The sequence below is a fragment of the Falco punctatus genome, assembly GCF_963210335.1.
Source record: "Falco punctatus genome assembly, chromosome: 9".
NCBI classification, from domain to species: Eukaryota; Metazoa; Chordata; class Aves; order Falconiformes; family Falconidae; genus Falco; species Falco punctatus.
The window spans coordinates 6,361,728-6,374,967 of NC_137589.1; the positions used below are offsets into that span (position 1 = coordinate 6,361,728).

The following is a 13,240-nucleotide window of genomic DNA, read 5'->3' on the forward strand; positions in this document are numbered from 1 at the left end:
GAGTTGATGCTCAGATATTAGAGCCAAGGGGGACTTGAGAGTACCAGGATGGTAACTTGCTTCCATAGCATCAATGGCCTTTATTGTAATGGGCACTGAACAAAGGGCGAGTGGGAAAACGGCTCCTGCTGAGTGGAGTTTAACGCCAGAAGAGCAAAAGAAAAGATGAGAGCTACTTTTATCCCTCAAGCCCTTTCACGTTCTACACTGGATGTATTCAGAAATAATAATAATTAAAAAATAAAATACCCGCACAAACAACCTTTAGAGGCGGTTAGAAGCGATTCAGCCCATGTGTATCCCAGACAACTATCCATCCCACTATCTGCATTTACTGTGCAGAAGGAAAGAGTGAAAGATCGTATCAGAACTCAAGTATCAGTGTGAATAACTGATATCAGGATTTGCTGAAATGGAACAGCTTGACTGACCCACTTGTAGATTTCAGGGAAGCTTTTCCTTACGTAAAGGACTATTTTGAGTTTACAATGACTTGTTCAAGAGCATAAGCATGCCTGCCAGCTCACCTTGCCATGGACAAATTTATAGAAAATCACACACAGTATGATGCTGGTATTCCCCAACTACATTTGGCCTCCGTTGATTTCAGCAACAACAAAAGAGAGTTTATTTCTCGAAGACCAGTAATGACGTTAATTTTGGTATAAAATTTTCCTTATCAGGTCTGTAGACAGATATCTGTATTCATCCTAAACCGAGTCAGGGAGTCACTTGCAGCTGGAGGTTTAAAACCTCCTGTAGAGCAGTCCGGGTGCACAATGGTCTGTTGACTATAAAGAAATCCCAGAGCCTCATTTAAGGGCTTGATGTTGGGTGAAACCTGGCTCAGACCCCACTTACATGAGCCAGCTCCAGTTTCTCTGAATAAAGTCTGAGCCACTCAGCTGTGTACCCTGCACTACTGAAAGCAGGAAAGAAAATATAATTTAATTGATGTAGTAAGATCCAGTGCTTTGCAGGAGAATATCAGTTTCTTAAATAACCACCTTTGGGTATCACTGTTTAATATTAGCAAGCAATCACTGCACACAAAAGATACTGACAGCTCATTTTAAAACTCCTCACACCTAAAAGCTCAGCTTCTGCACGGTTTTTCCTGTGTAGTAGCAGTAGCTCAGCAAAGTCAGCAAGACAACTAATGTACGCATTTCAAACTGACCCAATACATAAACACATAATTTAGCCTGAAGACAGACATGGTGTGTTTTAAGAAAGCACATCACTGGACCATAAAATAGCAGTTGTGATGCTACACCGAGGACAGGGCTAGAAGAGGAAAGCATCTGTGAATTCTTCCTTACTTACCTGAGCATTACGTGATTAGCTTCCCCCTTTGGACCTAACCTTTCCTCCTTTAACACCCTGAGGAGAGTCAGTTATACCTCTTGCCCTCCTTTGAAACTAAGGAAAAATTCAGCACGACGGGGAAGTGACAGGAAAGCTCTTAGCTGAGTTCAGATGACAACAGGGTGTATTTTTGTTCTGGTCTTTCCTAGCAAAACCATGGAAATTCAGGTCACAGGATTGTTTTAGATTGTATTGCACCTGTTAGTTCTGGTGTTTAAATAAATTAATCTCAATCTTGATGCACCTAGGTGAACGTCAGCAATGCTACCAGCAAAGGTTTAGCAGAGCAAACGCAAGCCTACAGTCCTTCATGTATGATTTACTACACTAGCTTCTGAGGATATTACACAGCACATACAATTCTGAACAGTGATACTAATTACAGCAGTGACTTTAGATACTTAGGGGATTACCACAACATAATGAGCCAGTCTTTCTAGGATTTAACTTGTAAGCACCTTTCTTCATAGCTCCATTTACTGCGTTATAAATGCTTCTTATTGTATAGCCATTACCAGTGCCATTAAACTCAATAAATCATCCTGTCACAACTACAGTATCACAGGAAGATAGTAGTAGAAGCAGTGCAACTTTCCCTCTTATTTTTAGCCAGGAGAACATAGTGGCAAAAATCTGTTATTTACTTGTCTAACAGTTCTGCATAACTCTTTAGAAACTACTATAAACATTGAATAGATACATATTCAAAGAACTAGTTGACTTCTCTAGAACAACCATTCCATAAAAGTAAAGATGGAACAAATTAATAGCCTGGATTTATAAGCCAGTACACATCAAGTTAGAAGTTAGCCTTTATTTAATGCAGATCAGAATACTCTTAAGAACACAAATCCTGGTGATTCTCCACTTGTTAAGTTAGGAAGAAAAACACAAGGCTGAAAAATTTTACTAGGTCGATTCTGATTCTCCTTGCTGCAGAAACCTTCCATAAACTAAGGGTCATCAAAAAACAAGGCAAATTCTTCTGTGCTTCCTGGCCCCCACCCCATCCATAATACAAAGATTCTACAATTTCACTGCCTTAAACCATGCAGTGCTTAAATTTCAGAAATGCCCAGCTGAAATGAATGCACAACATGCAATTCACACAAAAACACAACCTTGCAAATTTCCAAATAGTACAGAGGCTGCTTTTTTATGGAAAACATAAATCCACTTACTAGCCAGAAGCTCCTGTAGCACCTGTCCTTGCACCACCAACCAGCTCTCCCTCCCTGAGCTCACCAGCTCTTACTTGAAATGTCGATGGAGGAGGCTGGGTTGGTCTGTGACGGTGCTTGTTCTCTGTTAACCTGGATGGGATATTTGGATCAGCTGTGTTCTTCTCTTTTTCGGTTAGTAGCACAGGAGTTTCTCTTTTAGTGTTTAAAAAGAGAGGACTCTAGCTGATGTTAAAAATAAACTGGTCAAAATTAAATTGAAACTATTTCCCATCAGAACAATTCACAGAAACAGAGTTGCACTGAAATTTTGGGGGAGGTTTCTCAGCCCAGGATAGAATTAGGAAAGGAAAAAAATCACTTACTTGAGAATAACCCTGTTACTATGGGCATTTGCCTGGCATGAGTGGGTTGGAAGCCTTAAAAAAAGCAAAGGTGTAAATCATTCTCTCCACATGCTGGCAGAAGTCTTGATACACTGAGATAAATGTGTAGAGGGATCATAAACATTTTTTCATTAAAATATTCCTAACATTCTGAGTTTTGTTAACATACAGAATTAAAACTATTTTCTAACCCCTCACATACTTGTGAAATGGAGTTCCTGCTTCCCAAACAAGCCTCAGAAATGTGATTTCTGGCCCTTTGTTTCATTAAATGATTTATTTGAAGAGGCAGGCTCCAGTCTTTTTCACACTTACTGATACAGAGGATGTTTTAAATTGCTTTATCTTTGTTGGACAATGCTGCAGGTATGAATTCCAGCACATTCACTCCATTGACAAGCTTACACCTCTTAGATTAGAGTGACATTGTGACATTGCCGTAATGTTCTTTTCCCCTTCCTTTTTTACAGTGTTATATTGGTTTCAATAAGAACTCGCATCTGAATCTTTTATTGTGGCTTCAATCTGTTGGACTGGAAATGAAGATGAAATGCAGTTTTGTACACACAAACGCTCTGTAATGCTGATAAGGAATGATGTGCATAGAATACAGATTAATACAATAGTGCCATATATTCAGCCTGTCTGGTAAAGGAGATAGTTATTCAACAGTTGAGTAGCAATAAATGATCTGCAAACATCACCCTCGGTAAAGTGGGGGCTCCTTTCTCCTAATGACCCCAATACAAGGAATTGAATGCAAAGCTCAAGGAGATTTTTGACAACAGTATGATTCCCGGGAGCCTTCGGTGTCACCTACTCCTTGTGACCAGCAATGAGCAATGGGCAAGGCTGTTGGAACTAAGAAATCAAACATTCCCTTGTTTAGATCTCTTCCAGCAATGATGTAATGGGCACGTAGCTTAATTAGCACCTCTTCACTCTTAATCTTCCGACAGGTGTCAGAAAGTCAGTTTGAGAGCGTGATGCTAACTAGAATCCCGGCACAATTTGCCTTAGCGATGGCTCTCACAGAGCTGGCTACTATGAGGGCAGATCAGCGTTGTCGTTATTTCACAGAGTGTTTCCCTTCTGCTGCAGTGACCACACATCAAAAAGCTGGAGGACAGAAATAGGCTGCTAACAGCGGTAAGGTCGCGGTGCTGGTCATGCGGAACAAAGGGAATCAGAACAAATTATTTTCCCTAGCTTTTGTATGTCACTGAATAGTGCTAACAACATAGTTTCATTAGACAGGGGTCCGGAGAAAAGCAGCGTTATTTGACGTGCTCTGTCTCTTCTTGAGGTAGCCACATCAGGATTCATGCTCTCTTAAGTGGATGGTAAACCAGTACCTGTGCCAGGCGAGCGATATTTGGCAACAGGATAAACTAAGAAGTTTGGGGATCTCAGAAGGTTCTTAAAAGTGAAACATTTGCCTGCTGTGAGTGTAGCTGTGTTGGCAGACTGCCTTCTGAAGGCATCATGAAGTGGGAATTTTTTTGAATTGTTGTCTCCAAACCACATGCGTAAAAGTGTACTCACCTGCCACTCAGCATCTCGCAGATCAGAGGTGCGTTTCATCAACCTATAACATCAAAAATGTGAAGAACAGAAATCTGCTGCTGCTCCAGCTGTGGATTGGGATAAAAATTCCCTTGAATTTGAGAGCCAAATTGTATTTGGATGCTTCTCTTTCCTTATTACCCTTCCTCACTGCACTACTAAGAATTGTAAAAGCTGCTTCTTAACAGCGCCCTGTGGCTTCAGAGTGAGCAGTTTTGTGTATGAGACAATCGCAACCTGAGTGCTCCTGTCAGAGCTTGTTCTGATTCAGCTGGGCAATTCTGTAATTATATCTAGTCCCTTAAGAACTGCATTTTGTGCTGTGTGTAAATATTGTTTATAATATACCAGTGCATTAATTAGACTCGGAAACTTACAAATATGGATGCTTCTGTTCACCCCAAATACAAAAACTCCCACTAGGGGATACGTGTCTGTGTAGGGATCAAGCTGAGACAGGTAGTTACACATAAGTTTTAATTCTTAGTATTCCAAGCTATTTTTATTGCAGTGGTTCCCCATTACTAATGTATGTTTAGCCCCAGTATGACTACTGCTACTCAGAAGTCTCAGTTTCTCCATTTGTTGTTCGTATGAAGTGCAGGTACTCCAGGTTTTCCCATTCCTGAGATTTTTGCAATGTGCAAACCTTGACATTGTGTTCCCTTGTACCAGCTTGCGGAGGGCAGCCATAGCAGGGGCTGGTGAGGAAGCGAGGCTTTGCTTTCCTACTCACAGAGCAGGCCTGGAACAGGTTCCATGCCGCTTGGGCAGACGTTTCCATGCCGTGGGACGGGTGCCAGGAGATCAGCACGGCATCGCTTAACCCGGGAGAGGCAGGGCAGGGCAGGCTGGAGTCGCAGCGTTCGTGACCCTGTGAGCTCTCCCACTGGCACCAATCTACAGGTGCAGATCCCTTAGGGTCCACCTATTTATTCATTTATATCAAAGAGTGAAAGTCAACCCAAACAGCTGATCCCAAAGTAACTGCTGGCTCCTTTCCCAGTGTGTGGAAATAACGGAGTTGCAAATGTTAGGTCAAATCATTCCAGTCAGCGAACTAAATCAGTGCCCCAAGGGAGGGGTGGCTGTTGTGTGCATCAAGCTGACTGAAGCTGTGACTTCAGAAAAAGGCAGTTTTCAAACAGGAACAAGAGAACATATGGCAAAACAACAGAGGAGACCACTTTTAAACTCTCGAATTATTATAGAAAGGATGGAAGAGGGAGAGGAGGGAGACAAGACACTATCCAGAAGAAGGTGTGCATAGATGTCAGCAAAAACTTCTCTTCCCCTTCCCTTCATCAGTAGACTAGCTGCTCTGGGGATGAAAAAAGATCAAGAAGGGACTTGAAGGAGCTCAGAGGACATGGGAGGTTAATTAAAAAGCATGTTCATACCTGTGAACAAGAGACCAAATAAAAGCAAACCGTATATAATCATTGGAATGAAAACCAGAGCCTACTTGTGCCCAGCCCCGTCCACTTCTGGAAATAAAACTTGTTTCAGACCATCTGAATTAGGTCTTCATACCAAGTGTTAAATTCTAATAGGTCAACAGAATAACAGATGACAGCTGTAAAGCTGCAGAGAAATTAAGAGCCATTTTGGCGAACTAACAGAGAAACTCAGTCCAAATGTTTAAGGTTTACAGAGCTGGTTAAATTGCATTTCATGCTTGACATTCTTCAGCACTCATGAACGGGTCAAATGCATCAATGTGGTGGTTTTATTAATTCAAAGAGCTGAGTGAGGATTTTTATTTCAGGCCCCACTCATACCTTGCTACACAGATCACATATAGTGGGCTACCTCCAAACGCCTCTTTCCTTTCGCTTCGGAAAGTTTTCTCAGAAGCTGGCAGCAAAATAATAATGGGCAGAACTTTACTTCTGTAGCTTCAGCATACATCTGTTGCAGCTCATATGTTTCTAGTATAGTTATCTGGGTTCGGACAAGATTCAAATCTGGTCTGAATGCTGATTTCTTGGCTGTCTCTGCAAGTAAAGCAAAACCCCTGTAGCGCTCAGGCAATGTGCCAAGCATCTGTAAAAGGAATCCCAGTTCAGTTCAGTGTATCAGGAATTACCTGCCTGGTCCTGTCATTTTCAATGTCCGCCCACTGCCCAGAGAGCACGCGCACCCCCCCACCCCCCCACCCCCACCCCCCGTGCCCTGGGCTGCATCCCCAGCAGCGTGGCCAGCAGGGCGGGGGAGGGGATTCTGCCCCTCTGCTCCGCTCCCGTGAGACCCCCCTGCAGCGCTGCGACCAGCTCTGGGGCCCCCAGCACGAGAAGGACACGGACCTGTTGGGGCAAGCCCAGAGGAGGCCACGGAGGTGGTCAGGGGGCTGGAGCCCCTCTGCTACGGAGCCGGGCTGGGAGAGCTGGGGCTGCTCAGCCTGGGGAGGAGAAGGCTCCGGGGAGACCTTAGAGCAGCTCCCAGCACCTACAGGGGCCGGCAAGAAGCTGGAGAGGGGCTTTGTACGTGGGCACGTGGTGACAGGCCAAGGGGGAATGGCCTTAAGCTGGGAGAGGGGAGATGTAGATGAGCTGTGAGGCAGAAATTGTTCCCCGTGAGGGCGGCGAGGCGCTGGCCCAGGCTGCCCAGAGCAGCTGTGGGTGCCCCATCCCTGGCAGTGCTCAAGGCCAGGCTGGATGGGGCTGGGAGCAGCCTGGGATGGGGGGAGGGGGCCCTGCCCAGGGCACGGGGTGGGACAAGATGACCTTTAACGTCCCTTACAACCCAAACCATTCTGTGATTCTATGATTTTCATAGAATGACAGAATCATTTAGGTGGAAAAGAGCTTTAGGATCAAGTCCAACCATTAACCCAGGACTGCCAGGTCCACCACTAAATCATGCCTCAATTTTAATTTCCTACATGCTAAGCAAGTTTTAAATTAATGGCAAAATGATGTTTTCTGTCTGTTCAGAGTATGTTCCTGAGCAGGGAATAATTTGCGCACCTGTATAACAGGAGTTTCTATATAATAAATGATGTGAAACTGGGTGTATCCTATGGGGTGTTAATCCTAATTGTTCAACAATACGGTCCTGCTTAGCAATTTGAGATACACCTTAAACTGTGGGAATAAAACCCTAGTAGGTGCTTTGATTTTGTATTTAAAATAGAGTCAATTTGAAGCTATTTGTAACTGATCACATTGTGTCTAATCCGCCAGCTGTACTGGTGTTTATTTATGTAACTTTGTTCTTTTTGGACTAGAAGCATGTTACCATGGCCTTGAATTTTATTTTACAGCATTACTTAAAGATTACCAATCCTATTGAATGCATAGTTACAAATGACATTTGAGCACCATGACATTTTTTTGCGTTCTCTGCATAAAACTGAATTTTGCCAAGTTTGTTAATTTTGATTTATATGCTTAATTTCTTTATTTCATTTATACTGTTCTGGTTTTTTCAGTGTTCCTAATAAAGGGAGCTGCCTACATGTATGATCGCCTTTGTAAGAGAATTGAGAAAAAAAATCAGAGAAAAACACTGGAACATCTGGCGAGGATGCTTAGACTCTTTGATCATTGAGAATACTGAAGAAAAATAACAAGTGTTCAGCATTTTCTCTTGCAAGGAGGAAATTCTCCATTACATGGATGAGAATCACTCAGCTTTTAAACATCTTCATTATCCAGACAGACACTGAAGGTTTTCCTGGCCTGCTGAAATAGTAACTGAATCTCTACACTGTCCTTCCCAGGACAAATGTTCAGGCACACAAACCCTGAGACTCTACCTTGTTTGGAGCACACATAGCACAAGATGACTACTGCAATATAACATGTACGTCTAGAAAAGCACTATAGGCTCTTATTTTCATGTTTGAGAAGAGTTTACCAGAAGCAAGATCCAGCCTACAGTGACACAAGACCAAAATCTCAAATTTTGCTTTGATAAGAAGAGTATTATTGTGAAGTAGGTCCATGAAATACAGCAGTGGTTACCCTGGTGTAAATAAGAGCAGAATTTCTGATCTCTTTCCGTGAATTAATATAAACATAGCATAACCCTTCAGTACAGGACCCGTACCGTATTTGTGCCAGCTGGCACGGCACCACTGTAAGCAGTAACACTGGTGAGCAGGCAATACAGAAATTTTATAATCATTGTTACCTATTGATCGTGGCAATTCTGAACACATTCTGAACATCAAAAGCAACAGAAACATGTGTCTAACCTTTTCACTCCCGTCATTCTGATGCTGCTGTGTTCAAGACTTTTCCCATTCTGTCAGGTCAGAGCAACCCAACAGTCTTCTAACCCAGGAGGGATATATGTTATTATGAGAAAACAAAACTGTAGACAAATTAGTTGCTATATTTTGCTAATTATACTTAAAAATGTAAGAGTGCGAGCAAAAACTGTGTGAAAGTTTTATTCCGCCTACTGGATGTGATGTGCTTAGTGATCCAGAGCAGTTCCACTGAAGTCAATGCAATTTTAGTACCGTAACATAAAAATAAGGCTCCCCCCCTGCCCTACCATGCATAGCATGGTATTTTTTCCCATGGAATGAAAGAAGGAAGATGAGGTTCTCTTTCCACATTAAATAGAAAGAACTTGCTGTATGCATGGGGAAAGACTAGAGGGCTAAATCAGACTAAATTGTACGCAACAAAACTGAATCGGCATAAACGCTCCAGCTCTATTCCAAACACATCACCTGAGATACACATTCCTTGTGGGGACATTTTGCTGACCGGTTTGCAGTCTCATGCTTCTCTTGGTTTCAGGATATTTCTGCTGGTTTTGTTTAGATTTTGCTATCCTTTTCTAGTCTAACCACATTTGTTATCCAATATGCCATTCCTAGTATCATTTGAGATATGGAACTTAACAGATGAAACGGACCTGTTGCAGTTTAGCTGGTCAAATATTTCAAAATTTTCAACCTTGCAGATTTACACTGTACTTTCTCCTGGATAAAAGTCGGATAGCATAGTTTGATTAAAGGAGAAAGGCTGTCCCATTTTAGTTGTATCAGTAATGATTTTTGGAACTGCTGTTTATCAATAATTAAGTCATATTACAGCTTTTTCTTTTTTTTTTCTTTTCTTTTTTTTTTTTTTAATGCTCCACGTGATTTATTAATGAAATTAAGTTGGTAACTTTTATTCTTTAAAAAAATGATAACACACAGATGTACAAACCCACATTCATGTGTTGTTTTATTGGTGCGTTACAACATTACATTTCCTTCACATTGAGAAAGCATGAGATTAAAATACATTGATCCACGAAAATGCCTTCCCTACACTGACTCTGCATTGGTAATTACAGCACCTACAGATCCCTCTGTAAGTTTCATTTCATTACGTCTTTCATAATTTTAATTACATTACAATCAAAGCTTTTACATTGTTTATTTTACGACTTTCAATTTAATTATTCCCATTAAAATACGTTATTCTTTACTGCTTTGCAAAGTTCACCAATTACTTTTGCAATGTAAGTATTTATGCTGCATTACACTTCATATTCCAATCTTTTAGCAGCCACTACTCATTTGAGGGATGTATAAGCTTTCTCCATCCCAAAGAAGATAGCCTGTTTGTATCAAAAGCCATTAAAATACTGGGAATGTATACAGCATAGTTTTAGGAGGCCCCACTTATTTTTGAGAATAAGCCAGATCTATATAAAAACATGCAAAATGCTCTATGCATCAGTATTAAACTTCTGATTTTGATTTAGGATTATTATTTTTTTTAACATTTGCATATAACCTGGAAGACTAGGGTTCCTGCTGAAAGAAAAAGCTAATGGCCAAGCCCTACACAACGTAAAGACGTGATACCATTACTCTAGGGCTTTCACTGATCCTCCCATATGAAGTAATAGAAAATGATATCCCTGTTACAGAATTCTGTAGGATGGTTTAAAAACTTTATAGAAAGATTAAACCTCCACTAAACTGTGTGGGTTTCTAGAATAAGACCTCAATTACACTAGAGGAGTGTTCTGTCAAATCCAGTGCAAATGCAATGCCAGAATAATTTTACTCTGCTGACGCTAGCTTTGTGAACTAGCATATATATGCCAGCAAAACCACAGTCAGGTTTGGGTAACTGTCTCTATTCTAGAGGTCAGAATACTGTAACTATCAGTAAAAAACCTACCCGTAACTGACACAGGCAAGCTGGTACCAGTTTTACAAGTAGATCGGGCCTAACTGCTACAGAACCCTCCTAGGTTCCTGCCTATTACATTCTGTTCTTTAATGTTATTTCCAGACATCATACAAGTTTATAATAGTAAGGTGGCGTCCCCTTCCACGCAATTATTACATTTATTTTTAAGGGGATCCCAATTTACTTGCCTTCTACCAAAATTCAAGTGTTGCCAATCAGGAAGTAGCTCTTCTCAAAAAATCTACAAAGCTTACCTTTGAGAAAAGTGAATGACAAGCCTTACATAAAGACACTGAGCTGTCTGAATCACAAAATGCCTACAAGGCCAATACATATTCCAACAGGAACACATAAATTATAATTATGGCAGCAGTCTCCTCCAGTCTAAAGCACCGCAATAATGGTTGTTGATTAACCAGCAGCTCCAGCTAAGAAATGTTCAGCTGCCAAGATGTGGTCTGGAACATTTGCCTGCATTTTTACAGGACATCTAAGAAGAAAGAGTTCTGGAATCTGACATTCTGCCACCCAAAGTTACATCGTTTCACAGGAATGTGATGAATACTGCATAGTGCATACATAACAAAACAGGATCCTACCAATAATAAATTAACTAAAGCCATATACTTAGTAATCTTCTCCGTACCAACAGTGTTTTGATTCAGGTGAGTTTCAAGTTCAGGTACCAAGCTAACCTTTGCAAACACCATACTCAAGAAGGTGATGAGCTGAAAATGGGGAATGGGTCTAGTTGGAAAGCTGTCTCCGGCATTCCTCTGGGTATGTTGCAGTGCTGGAGACCACCACAAGCATTCACGATTGTGCGCCCGAAGTCACAAATGAAAATCTTTGCATTTCTTTAGATCACCAATGCTGCAGTGAGTCACTACACAAGAATGAATATGGCACACCGAGATTCATGGAAAACGTAGTGTTTCTTTGTCCTCAGAGTTTTAGGATTTATAAAAATTTGTGTTCAGGACTTCAGCTTGTTGAGTATCATGGGTTTTCTTTCATTTTGTTTTGATGGTAATTACTGCAAGAGCTCTCAAAAAATTGTTAATGATGTAATACCAAGTTTCTAGCCCATCCTATGAACGTATGTTACTGTAAACTTTATAATTTTAACAGCATGGAATTTCTTGAATGTTAGAATCACCCTGTGGAACTACTAATGCACGAGGCTTGGCTCTTGCACACACTTAATCATTCATACCTTTTGGCTGCTTGATCATTAGTAGCTCAGAATGACCTTGTCAAAACTTGGCAATCAATATGAAGTTGTACCAGCATGTGGAGATTTTTTTAATGTGAAGACAACAAGATAAACATAAGGATGACACCCTAACTTATCAAATTATATAAAGAAATGGCTGGCCACAACATCTGATGAAAAGTGCTGTGTGTACTCACCACTCATCAAAATCAATGAGTGCTGAAGATGACCAGAACTTTCTAGGTGATTCTGAGTACTTTAGAAAATCTGTTTCCAGATCTACTATATATCCTCAACCACGTCTTCTTAAAATTACTCTCATAATTATTTTTTACGTGGGATTGTTTTTGTTAATGCTCATTCCCCTTCCCTCAAGTAGCCTATCTGTTTGCAGTAGACTAAAAACAGATAATTCAGCAAGTCAATATGAACGAAAAATTTAAAAGTATGATGAAAATAAAATATTTGATTTCTCTTTATAAAAAGCAAAGAAACAAAAGAAAAAAAGGTACAGTAAGAAACACTGTGTTAAGAGACCAGTTTGGAGCAAATGTGAGAAGGCTAAAAGTTCATTCTGCACGTTTCTTGAAGTCATACAGGACCTTCAGTTATTCCCTCTAGAGGCAGGCCAGTTGCATTGTCTGCTGTAGGTCTCTCTTCTTTCTTCACAGAGTTCTGATCTAGCAGGCTGACGTAAGATTTGTGACAAGCTGTGTTACCCAAAGGAGGGTAGTGTTGTCTGTAGCAAATATAAGCAAAAATGAGGCCAATGATCCCTCCAACGAAAGCATCTAGGTAAGAAGAGCAAGAAAAGCAGAAGCATGTTACCACAGAAAGGTCAGCCAGTAGTGATAACTGTAAATTAAAACCATTTATTTCATTTGGAAGAGTTTAACCCAGAAAATGTAAACTTTAAATTTCCATAAAGAATTGGGAACCGAATATCACAGTCATGTAGGACATATAAAATCAGTATTTTGTTGGGGACATCACCAACATTTTGAGTACCCAAAATGCAGATGGTTGGCTACCTTTCAGGACATGAACAAGGGGAACAGAACAGTCTCCATGGGGCATTGAACATTCATGATGTCCCAGATCACTGTTGACCAATGCCTGTGGGTAGGCAACCACGTATCTGCCTCCCGTTTGCCATGATTTACAGTGACCACCCCCAAGTTTTCCATTATGAACAACAGAGGTGCACTATGCCATTTACAGCATCCAGAGCTCTCCTGCTGACAGGTACAGCTGGCACTAGTGCACTGACTGCAGCCTGATCCTCGCCTCTGCCCAAGCACCCCCAGGAAAACCGGCAGCTAAAGTGCTGGATCTGCTCTTGACGGTTTCGCGTCCCAGAAGGCATTC

At 41.2% G+C, this 13,240-nt stretch overlaps 1 protein-coding gene across 1 annotated transcript in view; it reads right to left on the reverse strand.

Annotated features, from left to right (window-relative positions):
• Positions 1 to 9,668: 9,668 nt before the first annotated feature.
• PLPP4 (phospholipid phosphatase 4) overlaps positions 9,669 to 13,240 on the reverse strand; it is a 118,595-nt gene continuing 115,023 nt past the window's right edge. Inside the window, exon 7 of the mRNA XM_080401024.1 lies at positions 9,669 to 12,663. Within this exon, the coding sequence (XP_080257150.1) occupies positions 12,464 to 12,663 (200 nt within the window). The 3' untranslated portion in view covers positions 9,669 to 12,463. The remainder of the gene's footprint in view (positions 12,664 to 13,240) is intronic.